The sequence below is a fragment of the Schizosaccharomyces pombe genome, assembly GCF_000002945.2.
Source record: "Schizosaccharomyces pombe strain 972h- genome assembly, chromosome: I".
Classification (NCBI taxonomy): Eukaryota; Fungi; Ascomycota; class Schizosaccharomycetes; order Schizosaccharomycetales; family Schizosaccharomycetaceae; genus Schizosaccharomyces; species Schizosaccharomyces pombe.
In genome coordinates this window covers 4,208,873-4,223,516 of record NC_003424.3, presented here as the reverse complement: position 1 = coordinate 4,223,516, position 14,644 = coordinate 4,208,873, and the positions used below count along the sequence as shown (strand labels likewise).

The 14,644-nt window shown below is 37.4% G+C and overlaps 5 protein-coding genes and 7 long non-coding RNA genes across 12 annotated transcripts; 5 read left to right on the top strand and 7 right to left on the bottom strand.

The window, feature by feature from the left end:
• Positions 1 to 191: 191 nt before the first annotated feature.
• On the bottom strand, positions 192 to 536 carry SPOM_SPNCRNA.3888. Its single transcript, NR_193250.1, has one exon. It is a non-coding gene; the product is annotated as a non-coding RNA (long non-coding RNA).
• Positions 537 to 623: 87 nt separating this feature from the next.
• On the top strand, positions 624 to 869 carry tam6 (the record flags this gene model as incomplete). The annotated part of the gene is made up of 1 exon (NM_001356157.1): positions 624 to 869. One exon carries the CDS (start codon positions 624 to 626, stop codon positions 867 to 869), a length of 246 nt encoding a protein of 81 aa, NP_001343128.1.
• pkd2 (plasma membrane TRP-like calcium ion channel Pkd2) lies at positions 815 to 3,766 on the bottom strand. The gene has a single exon (NM_001019918.3). The coding sequence runs from the start codon at positions 3,514 to 3,516 to the stop codon at positions 1,384 to 1,386; it is 2,133 nt and encodes a 710-aa protein (NP_594489.1). The 5' UTR covers positions 3,517 to 3,766; the 3' UTR covers positions 815 to 1,383.
• On the top strand, positions 3,296 to 3,913 carry SPOM_SPNCRNA.3887. The gene has a single exon (NR_193249.1). It is a non-coding gene; the product is annotated as a non-coding RNA (long non-coding RNA).
• A 365-nt stretch (positions 3,914 to 4,278) lies between these two features.
• SPOM_SPNCRNA.3886 lies at positions 4,279 to 4,537 on the bottom strand. Its single transcript, NR_193248.1, has one exon. It is a non-coding gene; the product is annotated as a non-coding RNA (long non-coding RNA).
• has1 (ATP-dependent RNA helicase Has1) lies at positions 4,320 to 6,299 on the top strand. The gene has a single exon (NM_001019917.3). The coding sequence runs from the start codon at positions 4,363 to 4,365 to the stop codon at positions 6,097 to 6,099; it is 1,737 nt and encodes a 578-aa protein (NP_594488.1). The 5' UTR covers positions 4,320 to 4,362; the 3' UTR covers positions 6,100 to 6,299.
• Positions 5,533 to 5,781, bottom strand: SPOM_SPNCRNA.3885. The gene has a single exon (NR_193247.1). It is a non-coding gene; the product is annotated as a non-coding RNA (long non-coding RNA).
• A 356-nt stretch (positions 6,300 to 6,655) lies between the features above and the next one.
• spt6 (transcription elongation factor Spt6) lies at positions 6,656 to 11,041 on the top strand. Its single transcript, NM_001019916.3, has one exon. The coding sequence runs from the start codon at positions 6,714 to 6,716 to the stop codon at positions 10,809 to 10,811; it is 4,098 nt and encodes a 1,365-aa protein (NP_594487.2). The 5' UTR covers positions 6,656 to 6,713; the 3' UTR covers positions 10,812 to 11,041.
• Positions 6,897 to 7,249, bottom strand: SPOM_SPNCRNA.3884. Its single transcript, NR_193246.1, has one exon. It is a non-coding gene; the product is annotated as a non-coding RNA (long non-coding RNA).
• On the bottom strand, positions 10,157 to 10,361 carry SPOM_SPNCRNA.3883. Its single transcript, NR_193245.1, has one exon. It is a non-coding gene; the product is annotated as a non-coding RNA (long non-coding RNA).
• A 39-nt stretch (positions 11,042 to 11,080) lies between the features above and the next one.
• Positions 11,081 to 14,517, bottom strand: SPOM_SPNCRNA.972. The gene has a single exon (NR_151365.1). It is a non-coding gene; the product is annotated as a non-coding RNA (long non-coding RNA).
• On the top strand, positions 11,129 to 14,314 carry mrc1 (claspin). Its single transcript, NM_001019915.3, has one exon. It carries the CDS (start codon positions 11,174 to 11,176, stop codon positions 14,231 to 14,233), a length of 3,060 nt encoding a protein of 1,019 aa, NP_594486.1. The 5' UTR covers positions 11,129 to 11,173; the 3' UTR covers positions 14,234 to 14,314.
• Positions 14,518 to 14,644: the final 127 nt, after the last annotated feature.

The following is a 14,644-nucleotide window of genomic DNA, read 5'->3' as shown; positions in this document are numbered from 1 at the left end:
TTTTACATGTCAGATTGAAGTAATAAAGCAATATTACGATGCTCTTTCTTTCTATCGTCGTTTTGTTTGCTCTCTTATTTCTCGAGATCAATAAAATCCTACTTTAATTTTACTAAAATTATATCGCCCAAAAAAATATTGATCCGGTAGCAGATCTACAAATATACAAAAATGAAATGTAACTTTAGCCTCTTTTATTCTTCTTCATAGTTAAAATAAAACAGACGGTTTCAGTAGATCTATAACTTAGCTCTTAACTCACTACTTTGTCTCTTTTAACTTTTGCCATTGATTCATTTCAGTACTGGAGAACATAAGACCAATATATTAAACAGTTTGAACAGCGCGCCCTATAGATTTCCCACAAATTGAAAGAGAAAAAAGTCCTGAGTCGTTATTATTGAACATCTATCAAATTGGATACCGTATTATTGATCGCTGACATTTCATTTTGTAGTTGACAAGAAAAGAAAAAGCGGGTTGAGTAAACTTTACCTTTTAGTGCTTTAATCTTGTTTATAAAGTGAAAGTGGTTGAAAGCTGTGTGGCCTCTTAATTATACACATATATATTTACGCGGTTACTTTTTTTTTATAGTTTATAAATTAAACTGATAGCTTTCGATGATGCCATCATCAAGTTTCCAACAAACTCCCAAACCCGTCGATTTAGACGATCCAAGGTTTGAACAGTACGATTGCTTGCCATGCCGCTTGGTGGGCGCAGGCGCTTTCACAGGTCTAGGAATATATGCCTATTCGCAATCTAGAATTCCTTTGAATACACCCAATTACAAGCTTAAACGATTCGGTATTTTGGGAATGGCTTATGGATTTATTCTTACCGGTGTCTATAGATTGTTTCAATAAAATGTTAATAAACGTCGTTTTCTATTATCAGTTATCTTAAGACGTGAAGAAGTAACTTGAATCAGAAGTAAATGTTTTTTACTAAATTGCATTTTAATCAAACGGGTGAAGTTTTTTTGCTTTCTGATGCACATCCAACAAATATGCTTAAATGGTAACTAAACCTATACACTATAACAATTATGGAATAAAAGAAAAGAAGCAGAAATGAAGGGAAAATTCTGAAATATAATTAAAAAAAGAACCATAAATAAAAAAAAGGATGCGAATACACTAAATAGTTGACTTTTGTCTAAAAATAAGATTTAGACATTGATTGCTTATTGAACCTCCTCGTCGAGTTCATTGTAAGAATGCTTGTGTGAATTGTTTTAAAGGTCTTTTACCCCAAACTTTGTAGAAAATTATAGTTTAAAAAAATCTCAGAGACAACAATTGTATAATAATGAAAGAATGTGTAAGGTAGATGGAATGTAATATATATGTAATACGACACAACATTTTCCATCCACGTTTAACGAAAAGCATTGTTAGGTAATGGTTTGCGTCGACGTTCAGCGTTGTTATTATTTTCAGAGATGCGGGTATAATCTGATTCCATAAATGGTTGTTCGACGTCAGTATTTCCACGAAGGTTGGCATACGAAGCTTCTTCGATAGCGTCCCAAGGGGAAACATATTTGTTATTTGTGAACGTACTGTCTGAATCATTACGATTCGAAAACGGATATTCTGGTGTATTAAGGTCAACGGAGCTTCTCAACGTAGTTCCAGAGTAAGCCGGATCAGAGAAGGCCATGTCGGAAGAGCTCATATCCTTAATAGATTTGTTATACGAGGTAGCCTTCTCGCTTTGGTCATCGAGGATACGGTAATAAGTACCATGTCCTGATTTACGGAACAGGACGATAAGTGTACGTATAAATATACCCAGGATCAAAAGAAGCATTGTAATAGCGTTCAATGCAAAAAATATAATGCCAATAACTTGACGAGCTAATTCCTCCACATAAAAAGCTTGACACATCACTAAAATAAAAGAACCACTTATCAAATTCATTAAAGCAACACCGATATGCAAAGTATTCATGTGTTTAGTGGCATAAGGTCGGAGAATCACCATAAGAGCAAAAACGACAACGCTAATACCAAACATGGCACAGCCCTGGACTTTGGGTGAGCCCTGACCAAAACCGATGAACATTGAGCGTACCAAGGTTATAAGCAACAGTGGGAAAGTAAAGTAAAAGAAACGGACGTCTAATTGCACGTACATAAAGCCCCAACGCATCAAGTGTTGAGTGTCAGAATATAGGTTGTACAAGACGTCAGGATGGGAATAAGGTCCTGTTTTGCGGATAATTTGAATTGTCCGCACAAATGCATAGCAGAGCAAAACTGCCATGTCCACAATCACGTACATTGATAAAAATGCCAAAGCGGAAGAATCACGAGTATAGATTTCCCACATGGACAAAACACTCATTTGAGTGAATCCGACAAAAATCACACGATAGAAAAATCCTTTGGATATAGATTTCCAATAAAGACGGATACGTTGCTTTTTCAAAGCTTGATTTCTGGATGCAAGGAGCACCATTTCAACAATAAATCTAGAAGCCATAGCAACTAGTAATGAAAAGAACAACAATATAATAAAAAAGGAAAACCCAGTAGCAAAGAAATTCGTCGTTTCAATCCCCATCATATATGAAATACGCTTGATTCCCCTCAGGGTAATAGAATCACTTGTGCTAGTGGTGACAGTAGTAGTTGCACGCTTGGCGAGAGAGCCCAAATCAATACCACGTTTTGCGAGGGCGACATTAGCATGTATACCCAAATCTACAAGAGTAGATGGCGTGCCGCCAGTTGATTTAACGTACCATGTAAAAACATCTTGCATGAAGCCAATCCTGATAATACCCATCGACCACATGAAATTACGGCCCCAACTGTAAATGATAGCAGGAAGAGAAGTAGCCATCATGGAATACAAAGCCTGGATTTGAGCAAACTGAAATAAGGTAATCATCGTTTCAACGATTTCCCAAAGTGCGGGTGTTTGAAGAACAGGGGATATCAGTAAGAAAATTAAAAGTGGGATACCGATTACCATACACATAACCCAGTAAACAGCTCTGTGGTAAACAGAACGACCATTTTGCACTGTAGTACGAACACAAGCTAATTGTGTGTTTGTATCTGATTCATAAATATTAATAGTCACAACAGCATCTAAATCCGGAACTGTGTATGCAATGGAGGGAATACTATCAAGAATAGAAAGAGCCTCTCCGGTTAAAGTATGACTACCAGATAAAGCAATATTTCCAGTCTGCATTGGACAGAAGCCAGAAATTTCCATATCGCAAGGATCTATCACCTTCTTTATTTCGATTCCGTATGCACTAATGTCGACGTCTATACTGACATTCGTAGAAACAAGAGATTGTATCGAGATATCAAAGGCAACAGATTGATTGTCCGGAAAATACGAGGCATAGAGCTTACTTGCTGATAACTGTGAATCAGTCATACATGTGGACAGAGAGTCGGCGGAAATGAATCTGGTTAAAGCATCAGCCCATGAAAATAGCTCGACGACCACAACTAAGAGTAAAAGTGGGCTTCTCCAAAGCCTCATTTTGCAGTTGATGGTAGTGAGAAACAGTTGATTAATGGAAAAACAGGAAGGTGAAGTCAAAAGATGATATTAATGAATAGAAAAGACAGACTGTGAATTCCAATGTAACTGAGTCTCAAATGTAGCTAAAATTCTCCACAACCAGTTATTATTATTCTTAAATTAAGTTAGATTTGAAAACTTATTAATTCCAATTAAATCGAGGGATATATAACAATGGGAATGATTAACAAAAATATAGTTTGCTCTGGGTGGCTGTATTATCATCAAAGATTCTCAACCCGTTCAAGACAAGTGATGACTAGAGACAAATCCCGGTACCTGTTACCTTAGATCACAGCCATTTAACATGGAAAACTACCAGCACACTAACCAGTAAATAACTGGTAATTGAGGATTTAATAGTACGATAGACCTTTCTTTTTTTTTTATAAGATAATTTTTATATTCTACAGTGTCAATTGACGCTTAATCAACTCGTAACGTATTAACAAAAGTCATTTTAGCAAAACTTCTTTCATAAAGAAATTCACCACAGCTACTTTAAAATATCATAATGTAAAACTAAGCCTAATGTGACATAGTACGCAGTATAGATAGCGAAATGTTTATTAAAAGACACTAACTTTAGATTAGGAATTTCAATCGAATTTGAACACTATAATTGTTTAACATTTGAAAGTTGAATGAAAAGAATATCGTTAAATATTGCTATTTACTTTGCTGCATAGATTTGACACGTTGCGTTACGGCGGTATACATTTCGCAGTTTTCCACTTTTCCATTTTTCATACAAGCATTTTGCAAATTCCCAAACTCATTAGTAGTCTGCATTCGTTGTACAAGATGGCTAAATCCGAGTTAAAGCGGAAAAAGCATCAATCGGGTAATGAGGAAGTAAAAGAAAAACGTCAAAAACCTTTAAAAAACGATAAAAAAATTGCTGAAGAACTTCCTCAAGACGAAGACGATTACGAGCAGGAAGAGGAAAATGAAGATGCTGACCAAAATACTTCAGTAGAATCAGAAAGTGAGGAATTAGATAATGAAAATGAAGATGAGCGTGTTCAAAAATCTGTCAACCTGAACGCTTCTTCCACTTCGGATATTGAAAAGTTTTCAGACCTACAACTCTCTGAAAACATCCAAAAGGCAATTAAAGAAATGGGCTTTGAAACGATGACAGAAATTCAAAAGCGCTCTATTCCTCCTCTTTTGGCCGGTCGTGATGTTTTAGGTGCAGCTAAAACTGGTAGTGGTAAAACTTTGGCTTTTCTAATTCCTACCATTGAAATGCTTTATGCATTGAAATTTAAGCCTCGTAATGGTACTGGTGTTATTATTATATCTCCTACTCGTGAATTGGCTCTTCAAATTTTTGGTGTCGCAAAGGAGTTGTTGAAATACCATCACCAAACATTTGGTATCGTCATTGGCGGTGCTAATCGCCGTGCTGAAGCTGATAAATTGGTGAAAGGTGTTAACCTATTAGTTGCTACTCCTGGTCGTTTACTGGATCACTTGCAAAATACCAAAGGATTTGTATTCCGCAATTTACGATCCTTAGTGATTGACGAAGCCGACAGAATTTTGGAGATTGGTTTTGAGGACGAAATGAGACAAATCATGAAAATCCTTCCCTCGGAAAATCGACAAACCCTCCTGTTTTCTGCTACACAGACAACTAAAGTTGAAGATCTTGCTCGTATCTCTCTTAAGCCCGGACCCTTGTATGTTAACGTTGATTCTGGTAAGCCTACCTCTACCGTTGAAGGATTGGAGCAAGGTTATGTTGTAGTTGATTCTGACAAACGGTTTCTTCTTTTATTTTCCTTCTTAAAACGCAATTTGAAGAAAAAAGTTATTGTTTTCATGTCATCTTGTGCTTCTGTCAAATATATGGCAGAATTACTGAACTATATAGATTTACCAGTACTTGATCTTCATGGCAAGCAAAAGCAACAGCGTCGTACAAACACCTTTTTTGAATTCTGCAATGCCGAAAAGGGAATACTACTTTGCACCAATGTTGCTGCACGCGGGTTAGATATTCCAGCCGTTGACTGGATCGTGCAGTACGATCCTCCTGATGACCCCCGAGATTATATTCATCGTGTAGGTCGTACAGCTAGAGGAACAAAGGGAACTGGTAAATCCCTTATGTTCCTCGCTCCTTCTGAGCTCGGTTTCCTTCGTTATTTGAAAACTGCCAAGGTTTCTTTGAATGAGTTTGAATTTCCTGCCAATAAAGTTGCTAATGTTCAATCTCAGCTCGAAAAGCTTGTTTCCAAAAATTATTATTTGCAGCAGTCTGCAAAGGATGGATACCGTTCCTACTTGCAGGCCTATGCCTCATATTCTTTAAAATCTATCTTTGATATTAATAAATTGGATCTCGCAAAAGTTGCTAAATCATTCGGTTTTGCTCATCCTCCAAACGTCAATATCACTATTGGTGCTAGTGGACGAACAGACAAAAAAGAACGACGTGCGGGTTATAATAAGAAGAATCACGTTGATGTTTATTCAAAACAAAGATCATCAGCTATTTCTCAAGACAAAGAGCGTGGATGGAGCCGCTAAACTTCGTTCATATTAGAAGTTGATTTCATTTAAAAGGTTTATTTAATTCGGTTTTTCTGGCTTTTACAAATGACTTGGATTTTGAATGGTTGAAGGGAATTTTTTTTTCCTTTCATCCTTTTAATATTGGTAAATAGGGTTGTTTTCGCTCAAAAGGTTTACGTGTTTGAAATAATGGATTTCATAATTTTTATTGTAAATACCCGTGTAAGTTATTCAAAGGGAGTTTGATATCGGCTATAAATAAAGCCAAAACTAATCATTGCAACGAATGGTCGTGATCGTAACAACAACGTCTGTCTTGTATATCAAGGACTGTGGTATTTTGTAACAACAATTCAGATTAGCAGCATTGCATATTAGCTCTTGCAAAGCACTTTATTTTTATGCTTATATGTACGATTGAATATTTGTTAGAACTACAAAGCACGTTGCGTTGTCTTATAACATACTAGTGAATTTTAATGTGCTCCTTAAATGTTTTATGATGCTGCATTAACTTTTATTAAAATATCACCATCTAAAGCAAGCGCATCTTCAAGTATTGTATTTCTCTGCCACAATTGACCGCAAACCTTCGAGAAGCCGTTCCTTCGTCCACTATAGAAATAGGAATGAGTGAAAACGAAGTTGTCGGGTCACCAACCACCAATGGTGATAAAAATGAGGATGGTTATCCAGCTGAAAATGGAGAAGGCACAAATGTGGATGACAACAACAATGAAGAGGAAAAGGATGGAATTCCTTTAGATAATGACAATGATGAGAATGACTCTTCTGAAGAATCTGCAACTGATGAAGAAGCTGAGCGACAAGTTAGAGAGGGTTTCATCGTCGAAGATGAAGAAGACGAAGTTCCTCAGGAAATTCGGCGCAAAAAGAAACGTAAGAAGCATGCCGAAAGTACTGCTGATCAAGATATGCTTGATGAGGAAGATCTGGAACTTGTCATGGAGAATACAGGCCAAGGCTCTCGTTTTTCTAAGTTGAGACGTTTAAAACGTGGAAGAGATCAAGAAGAGACTCTTGAAAACATATTTTCTGAGGAAGAAGAAGAAGAAGAAAACGAAGTCGATGATGAAGCTCCTAATCGCACGCAAGGCCACCGCGCTGGCGTTATCGACGAATTTGCAGATTTCATTGAACAAGACGAATTTGAAGACGAAGAGCGTCAAGAAGAAAAATATGAGACTGGTCCGCCCATAGAATCAGTACGACCTGAGGCTTTAGGAATATCGGATGATGATTATATACAAATATACGAAGTCTTTGGCGATGGAACAGATTACGCATTTGCCCTTGAAGATGAAGATGCTGAAGACGAGTTAGAAGAGTCTGTCAGTTTGAAGACCATTTTTGAGCCCAGTGAACTAAAAGATAAAATGCTTACCGAGGAGGATGAGATCATAAGAATCACGGATGAACCTGAACGTATGCAACTTTATATGAAGAGGAACATTGATTGCTCTGAAGATGAATTTAGGGAACAAGTTGCTTGGATTATCGATTATCTCTTAAAAAATAGGCGTGATATTGATGCTGAACTATATGAGCCGTTTCAAACTGCTGTTCGCTATGTAGTTCACTTCTTTATTCGTGATAGTCTTGAAGTACCCTTCATATGGCAGCACCGTCGTGATTATATAGTGCATAACAATCGTGAGAGGAACACAATTACTCCTTTATTAAGTCAAAATGATTTGTGGAATATTTTTTTCCTTTGCACCAAGTTTTGGTCACTTCATTCTAAGAAGCAAGATATCCTAAAATTGTACTCTGATTTGGGAATTAATGATGATTTAGTAGTTCCCTTCTGTGAAGCTGCTTCCTCTCTTGATGCAATTGATGACCTTAATGATTACATACATTTCACTTATTCTGAACAAATCCGTGATCGTGCCTTACTGATGGGTACTGGTCTTCGTCGTCCACAAGGTTCGAAGTATTCTTTTTTTGAAAAATTTAGAAAATCATCACTTTACAATCTCGTCAAAGAATTTGGTATGAGTGCTAAAGACTTTTCGTTCAACGTAGCACAGGGTGCTCGTCTCCGTTTTGTGGAAGACAACACCCTTTCGCCTGAAGAACTAAGTCGTACTTATGTGACAAATGAGCTGTCATCACCTGAGCAGGTACTTCAAAAGGCACGTAGAGTTTTAGCAGAGGAAATTATTCATGATCCTCAATTTCGAAAGTCTTTCCGTGACAAATTGTACAATGCTGGAGTCGTTACTGTTTTGGCCACTCAAAAAGGTGTCCGTAAAATAGGTAGTGAGCATCCTTATTATGAATTTAAGTATTTAAAACGGAAACCCTTGGGCTCGTTTGAGTTAGAGCCAATCCTATTTTTAAAAATGTTAAAGGCCGAAGAAGAGGGCTTAATTCAACTATCGATTGAATTTGAAGATCCTGATGATGTTTTTAAAGGTTTACTCGAGCTTTTTGTTTCAGATAATTTTTCTGAGAACGCAATGCAATGGAATGCTCAGAGAGAATTGGTATTAAAAGAAGTATTTAAAAGGTTTTCTGCATTAGCACCCGATGCCATACGTGAAACTTTACGTTCTCGATACCTGGACGAACTTGGAATGCGCTGCCGAAATCAATTGTTTTCAAGACTTGATCAAGCTCCCTATGAGCCCTCAACTAAAAATTTCGATCGTGGCACTATTCCATCAGTCCTTGCCGTCTCCAATGGAAAAGGTGAATCGTCTGATGCCATTATCTGCGTATTTGTTGATGATGTGGGTGAGCCTACTGATTCATTAAAACTTGCCGATCTACGAGATCTTGCTAATCAAGCAATGTTTGCTGAATTTGTCGAAAAAGTTAAGCCAGATGTTATAGGTGTTTCGGGAATGAGCGTTTCTGCTCATAAAATTCGTCAACACGTTCAAGATTCGTTAACGTCTCACGAACCAGTAGATCTAATCATGGTGAATGATGAGGTCGCTCGTCTATATCAGAATTCTACTCGTGCTGTTGATGAATTTCCTACTCTACCAACTATTTCTTGCTACTGTGTTGCATTGGCTCGGTATGTACAAAACCCTCTGTTTGAGTACGCTGCTATGGGTCGTGATTTGATGTCTTTATCATTTGATCCTTGGCAACATTTGCTTCCCCCTGATGTTCTCTGGAAATACTTGGAAACTGCGTTAGTCGATATATCTTCTTTGGTGGGTATTGACATTAACGAAGCAGTGACTAACAAATATGAAGCTAATATACTTCCCTACATAGCGGGATTAGGTCCTCGCAAAGCAGATTATGTTTTAAAGAAAATCGCTGCTACCGGTGGACGTATTGATAATCGTAGTGATTTAATTTCAAAACAAATAATGTCGAGAAAAGTTTTCATTAATTGCTCTTCTTTCTTCATTATTCCTAATGATGAGTATCCCAATATGGATATTTTAGATTCTACAAGGATACATAATGAAGACTACGAGTTAGCTAGAAAAATGGCAAGTGATGCACTAGAACTTGACGAGGAAGATATTGAAGAGCTTGAAACCAATCGAGGGGTGGTTTACCACCTTTTAGAGGAAAACGAAACAGGAAAACTTGATGAGCTTGTTCTTGAAGAGTATGCTGATCAACTGGAACGTGAATTTCACCAGAAGAAGCGAAACACTCTTGAAAAGATCCGTCTGGAGTTGAAGGATCCTTATGGAGAGCAAAGGAATGTATTCCATAAGCTGACACCTTCGGAAATTTTCCTAATGTTAACCGGAGAAAATCCAGAAGAGTTGCAAGCAGATGCAATTGTACCCGTGAATGTTAGGCGAGTTACTAATAGGTTCGTTGCCGTCAAACTCGATTGTGGAATTGATGGAAATATTAAAGCCGATGAAGTGAGTGACGATTTTATACCCCCTCCCCAATTGCTTCAGGTTGGTCAAACAGTCGAAGGTGTAATTATTTCTTTGGACGAGGCTAATTTTATGGTTGATCTTTCACTTAGAAATAGTGTTTTACAATCGGCAAATTCTAAAAGACAAACTAGCTCTCATCGTACATCTTATTGGGATACTGAGGCTGAAAAGCGGGATACTGAGAGGATGCAGGCCGAAACACAGGCTGAACAACGAGTTGCTCGCGTAATTAAGCACCCGTTATTTAAGGATTTAAATGCCTCTCAAGCCGAAGCATATCTGTCGAAAATGCAAGTTGGCGATCTAGTTATACGTCCATCTTCTAAGGGCTCTGACCATATTGTCGTTACATGGAAAGTCGCTGAAGGCTCCTACCAACATATCGATGTGTTAGAATTGGAAAAAGAAAATGAGTTTACAATTGGTCAGAAATTACTAGTAAAGGGAAGATTTGAAAAAATGACTTATCAATACAGTGATCTCGATGAGCTGATTGTTTTACATATTAAAGCCATTGCTAAAAAAATAGATGAAATGTGTATACATGATAAATTTCGAAAGGGTACACAAGCGGAAACCGAAAAATGGCTTGAGAGTTATTCTGAGGCAAATCCTAAACGATCCTGTTATGCATTTTGCTTTGATCATCAACATCCTGGATACTTTATCTTATGTTTCAAAGCTAGTGTTAATAGTCCTGTAACGGCATGGCCGGTGAAGGTTATTCCAAATGCGTTTTTTTTACAGGGCAACGTTTATGGTGATATGACTGCACTTTGCAATGGTTTCAAATTGCTGTATGCTGCTCGAACTAAAAATTTTAGACGGATGTGAGCATTGATGGTTTAAACGCTTTACTCTTATCTGCAACTACGTGACATTTGTTTTACATAATTAAAGAAAACCACCCTTGGTTTATTTCATTTTCACCGAATTTTTGGCACATTAATATTGAAATATCCCTTTTTATACAGTTGATATCTATATGTTTTTTTTTTTACAATAAATTCTCTTAATACCCTGTATTTTTATGTATATATGTTGTAGTTTTCTTGTTAATAGAGCGCAGCTTGGAAAGTCGCGACGCGTCAAGACGCGTCGCGTTTGTTGATGAATTCTAAGGAGGACTAAGAGATGTATCGCGGCAAAGCAACTACCATTACTCGTTCAATAAGAGCTTTGTGGTGCTTAAATCTATGGCATCTTTAGACGAGAACGCTGATGAGTTGCACAGAATGGATTCTTCTGATGAGGCTTCCATCAATGATGATCAAGAGGATATTTTAGATACGCCTCGCACTAGGGTGAGGAAAATGTTGGCGAGTGTTGATATGCAATTGTCTAGCAATGCTGTATCTGAAGCATCTTTGGATAAAGAGAGTACCGTTGGCAATTTAGAGAATCAGAAAAATCGCTCGTATAGCAGCGAAATCTATCTTCATTCTGATACGAATTTTTTATCTAATTTTGACTCTGCTTATGAACGTGTTAGGCGATTATTAAATCAACAAGGTGGTAAGTCTTCTCTCCAAAAAAAGGAGGTTGAACAAATTGAAACTCAAGAGGGAGGTGATAATGCGAAGGGAAGTCCATCCTCTGAAAATAAGGATTCTGATAGAAATTCACGTTTACAACAATTAATTGAAAAGAAACGAAATGCCTTGAAGAAGGAACAGGAAGATCTGATCCAAAACTCTGCTACAAGCCATAGCAAATCAGATAATTTAGATTCTGAAAGTGCAGATGATAGCGATTTGGCAGACGAATCAGAACTTTCAAAGAAGTATACTTCCGACAGAAAAATTCGAAATGCATCTAAAAAGGCTTTACTGGAACTACATCGTAATACTGCCCGCTTAACTAGAGAAACAGCTTTAAAACCAGAAGTGGTTGTTAAAAAGAAAGTGACTCTTCGTGAATTTTTTCAAAAAATAGGATTCAAAAACGATAACCAGCTTGAAAATAAAGCAATTTCGGAAGAGGAAGCTAACTCAACTGAGCCTCCAAATGTTGAGAAGGAAGAGCCAAAACCTAGCGTTGACCGGTCCACGGGAATAGTGAACAGTGAAGACATAAAAGAACTTTCGGTTGAGGATGACTCTTTAGAGTTGAAGGAAATCACTCCTGAAGCATTGGATATTGGTCAAACAAGCTTGTTTACGACTTTAAATCAAACTCAAGTTAAGAAAGAGGATAATAAAAAATTTTTATTAAAGGAAATTAATGCAAAATTGAATGAGGATGACATTGATTCTGAGCTGGAAATTGAAGTTAAGCCCAAGACTACAGCTCTTGATAATATTGAGAAATCAAAGTTATCTGAAGAGAATGAGCATGGAATTAAGGGTAAATTAAAGCAACTTGCTGAAATCAAGCTCAGCAAAGATGGAAAGCCGTTCGAAAATGAATTTAACATTAAGTCTTTTAATCGAAACCTTGTGAAACGTGCAGCTGTTATGGCAAAATTGCAACGCAACCAACTTGAGGAGGAATTGAAAGCAAAGGGAATTTATAAACCGACAATTCAAGGTGAGAAAGAAGAGGAAGAAGATCCGCTTGAACGCGCTAGAAATGATGCTGAGAAAATACGACAACTGGAGAAAGCATCTGGAAATGCAAGTGATGAAGGTGAACTCAACGACGAGGAGGAGGTTATATCATCTTCTAATACTCCATCTACTAAAGCCAAAACCACCAACAAGGTCATAATATCCGACGTGATTATTGAGGCAACACAGGCAGAACCCAAAAGGCGACAAAAAAACAGCCGTGTTGTTTTTGATGAAGAGGATCTAACTGGAGATTCGCATGGTTCTTCGAATATGAAAATTTCTGAATCTGATGATGAAAGTAATGGAGATATGATTCGAGATTCCTTCGATAGGTTAAGTAGTGAGAGCATCAAAGATTCTCAGAAAACAGAAGAATTACACGATTCTTTTGGCATTAATGACGAAGTTGATCAATCTACATCTCTTTATGTTCAAAACAGTCAACCAAGCGCTTCTCAACTCACAATCGTCGACGCTACATACAGTCAACCTCCTCCTCGTTGGGAGTCTTCTAGCAGAGACGACAAAACCAACACCTCATCTACACAGCCGAGTCAAGTAGATAGTCTAGTTCCTACTCAATTAGATTCCACTATTCCTACTCAAATTGATTCTGTTCAACGTAACAAGGATCAAGATGATGAAGAAATATTGGAAGAAAGACGAGAGTCAAGAAGGGACTCCAAAACATTTTTGAGTCGAACTATGCTTTACAATAAGGATACTGGTAAGGCTGATTCTGCATGGGCTTCAGACCTTATTGAGGAGCAAGCTATTGAATCTGATGATGAGTATGCTGGAATTGGTGGCCTTTCCGATGATGGGTTGTCTGACAGCGATGCTGAATTAGAAGTTCAAAATATGATTGATGACGAGACTACTATACAAAAAGGCGAGGTAGCTTCAATGGCACAATTCGCTAAAGATCAAGAAATGGATCGTGATGAAAAGTTAGTAAAACAGCTAATGAAAGACGTTACTACTGGTGCTCTACGAAAGAGGAATAGGAATGGATTTGCAGCTTTGGACGATAGTGACGATGAAGATTACAGTAATTTGCGGCGCGAAAAACTCAAGGAGTTGCGGCGTCAAAAATTATTGGAAGATGGAAACCTTAATGTCTTAGAAGGTGATAAAAGGAAAGCATTTTTAGCTACTGTTGAAGACAGCCTTGTCAGCAGCAAAGACAACCTTACTTGGCTTGATGCTACAGTGGAAGACTCTGGTGTAGGTTCTTCAGATTTAGGTGACGAATACCTTTATTCTGAACAATCATTAAATCATGAAGAAGAAGAGCAAATGGAAGAGGAATTAAGCGAAATATTCTCTAGCGGTGGTCCCAATGTCGTTGATAGAGTATATCTCAAAAAATCTTCAACAAGACATACCTCTGATAACAACAGCTTAGAGGAAGTTTTACCAATCTTTCCTGGAGTAAGGAAACTAGTGAGTAATTCACAGTCCGAAAAAATTGGTGACCTATCAAACGATAACTCGATGGGAGCAAAGTCTTATAAAACACCTATAATTTCTTCTACCCAACGTCCACAAGGACGGAAATTTAGAGGTTTAATGAACCAGTCTTCTAAAGCAGATATTTCCAGAACTGTAGATGCAGGTAGCATCAAAGTTGTCCCCAATTCACAATCCGCCAATCCACCTCGGCTGTTAGCTTCTTTGAATAATTACTCGGACTTTGACTAAGTGGCTAAGAAAGGGGATTTGACGAGCTGGACTTGTCAAACTTGTTTTTTTTGAATGAGGTATTGATAATTTACATAACTAAATTACATAATATAATTTAATGATTCATTAGAAACTTTTGAGATTTTTTAAACTACTTTTTGGTGTATCGTATGTTAACTTTTAAATCTAAAGCAGCTCTTTATTGACGGTTTGAAAAGAAAACTAACTTTCTACAGTAAACCAAAGAAAGGTTACTCAAAAAGGCTAAAGTTGAATGAATTCATCTTTCTTCACCAGCAAACCCGTTGTTTACAATATTTACGTATTAAAATTCGCTATCATCAATATCGCTCTGTAAAGTTACGCGGAAGAAAAATGTAGGGTAGGGTATTAAGAACAGTCACGGCACAATACTCTTTGACAATGAAT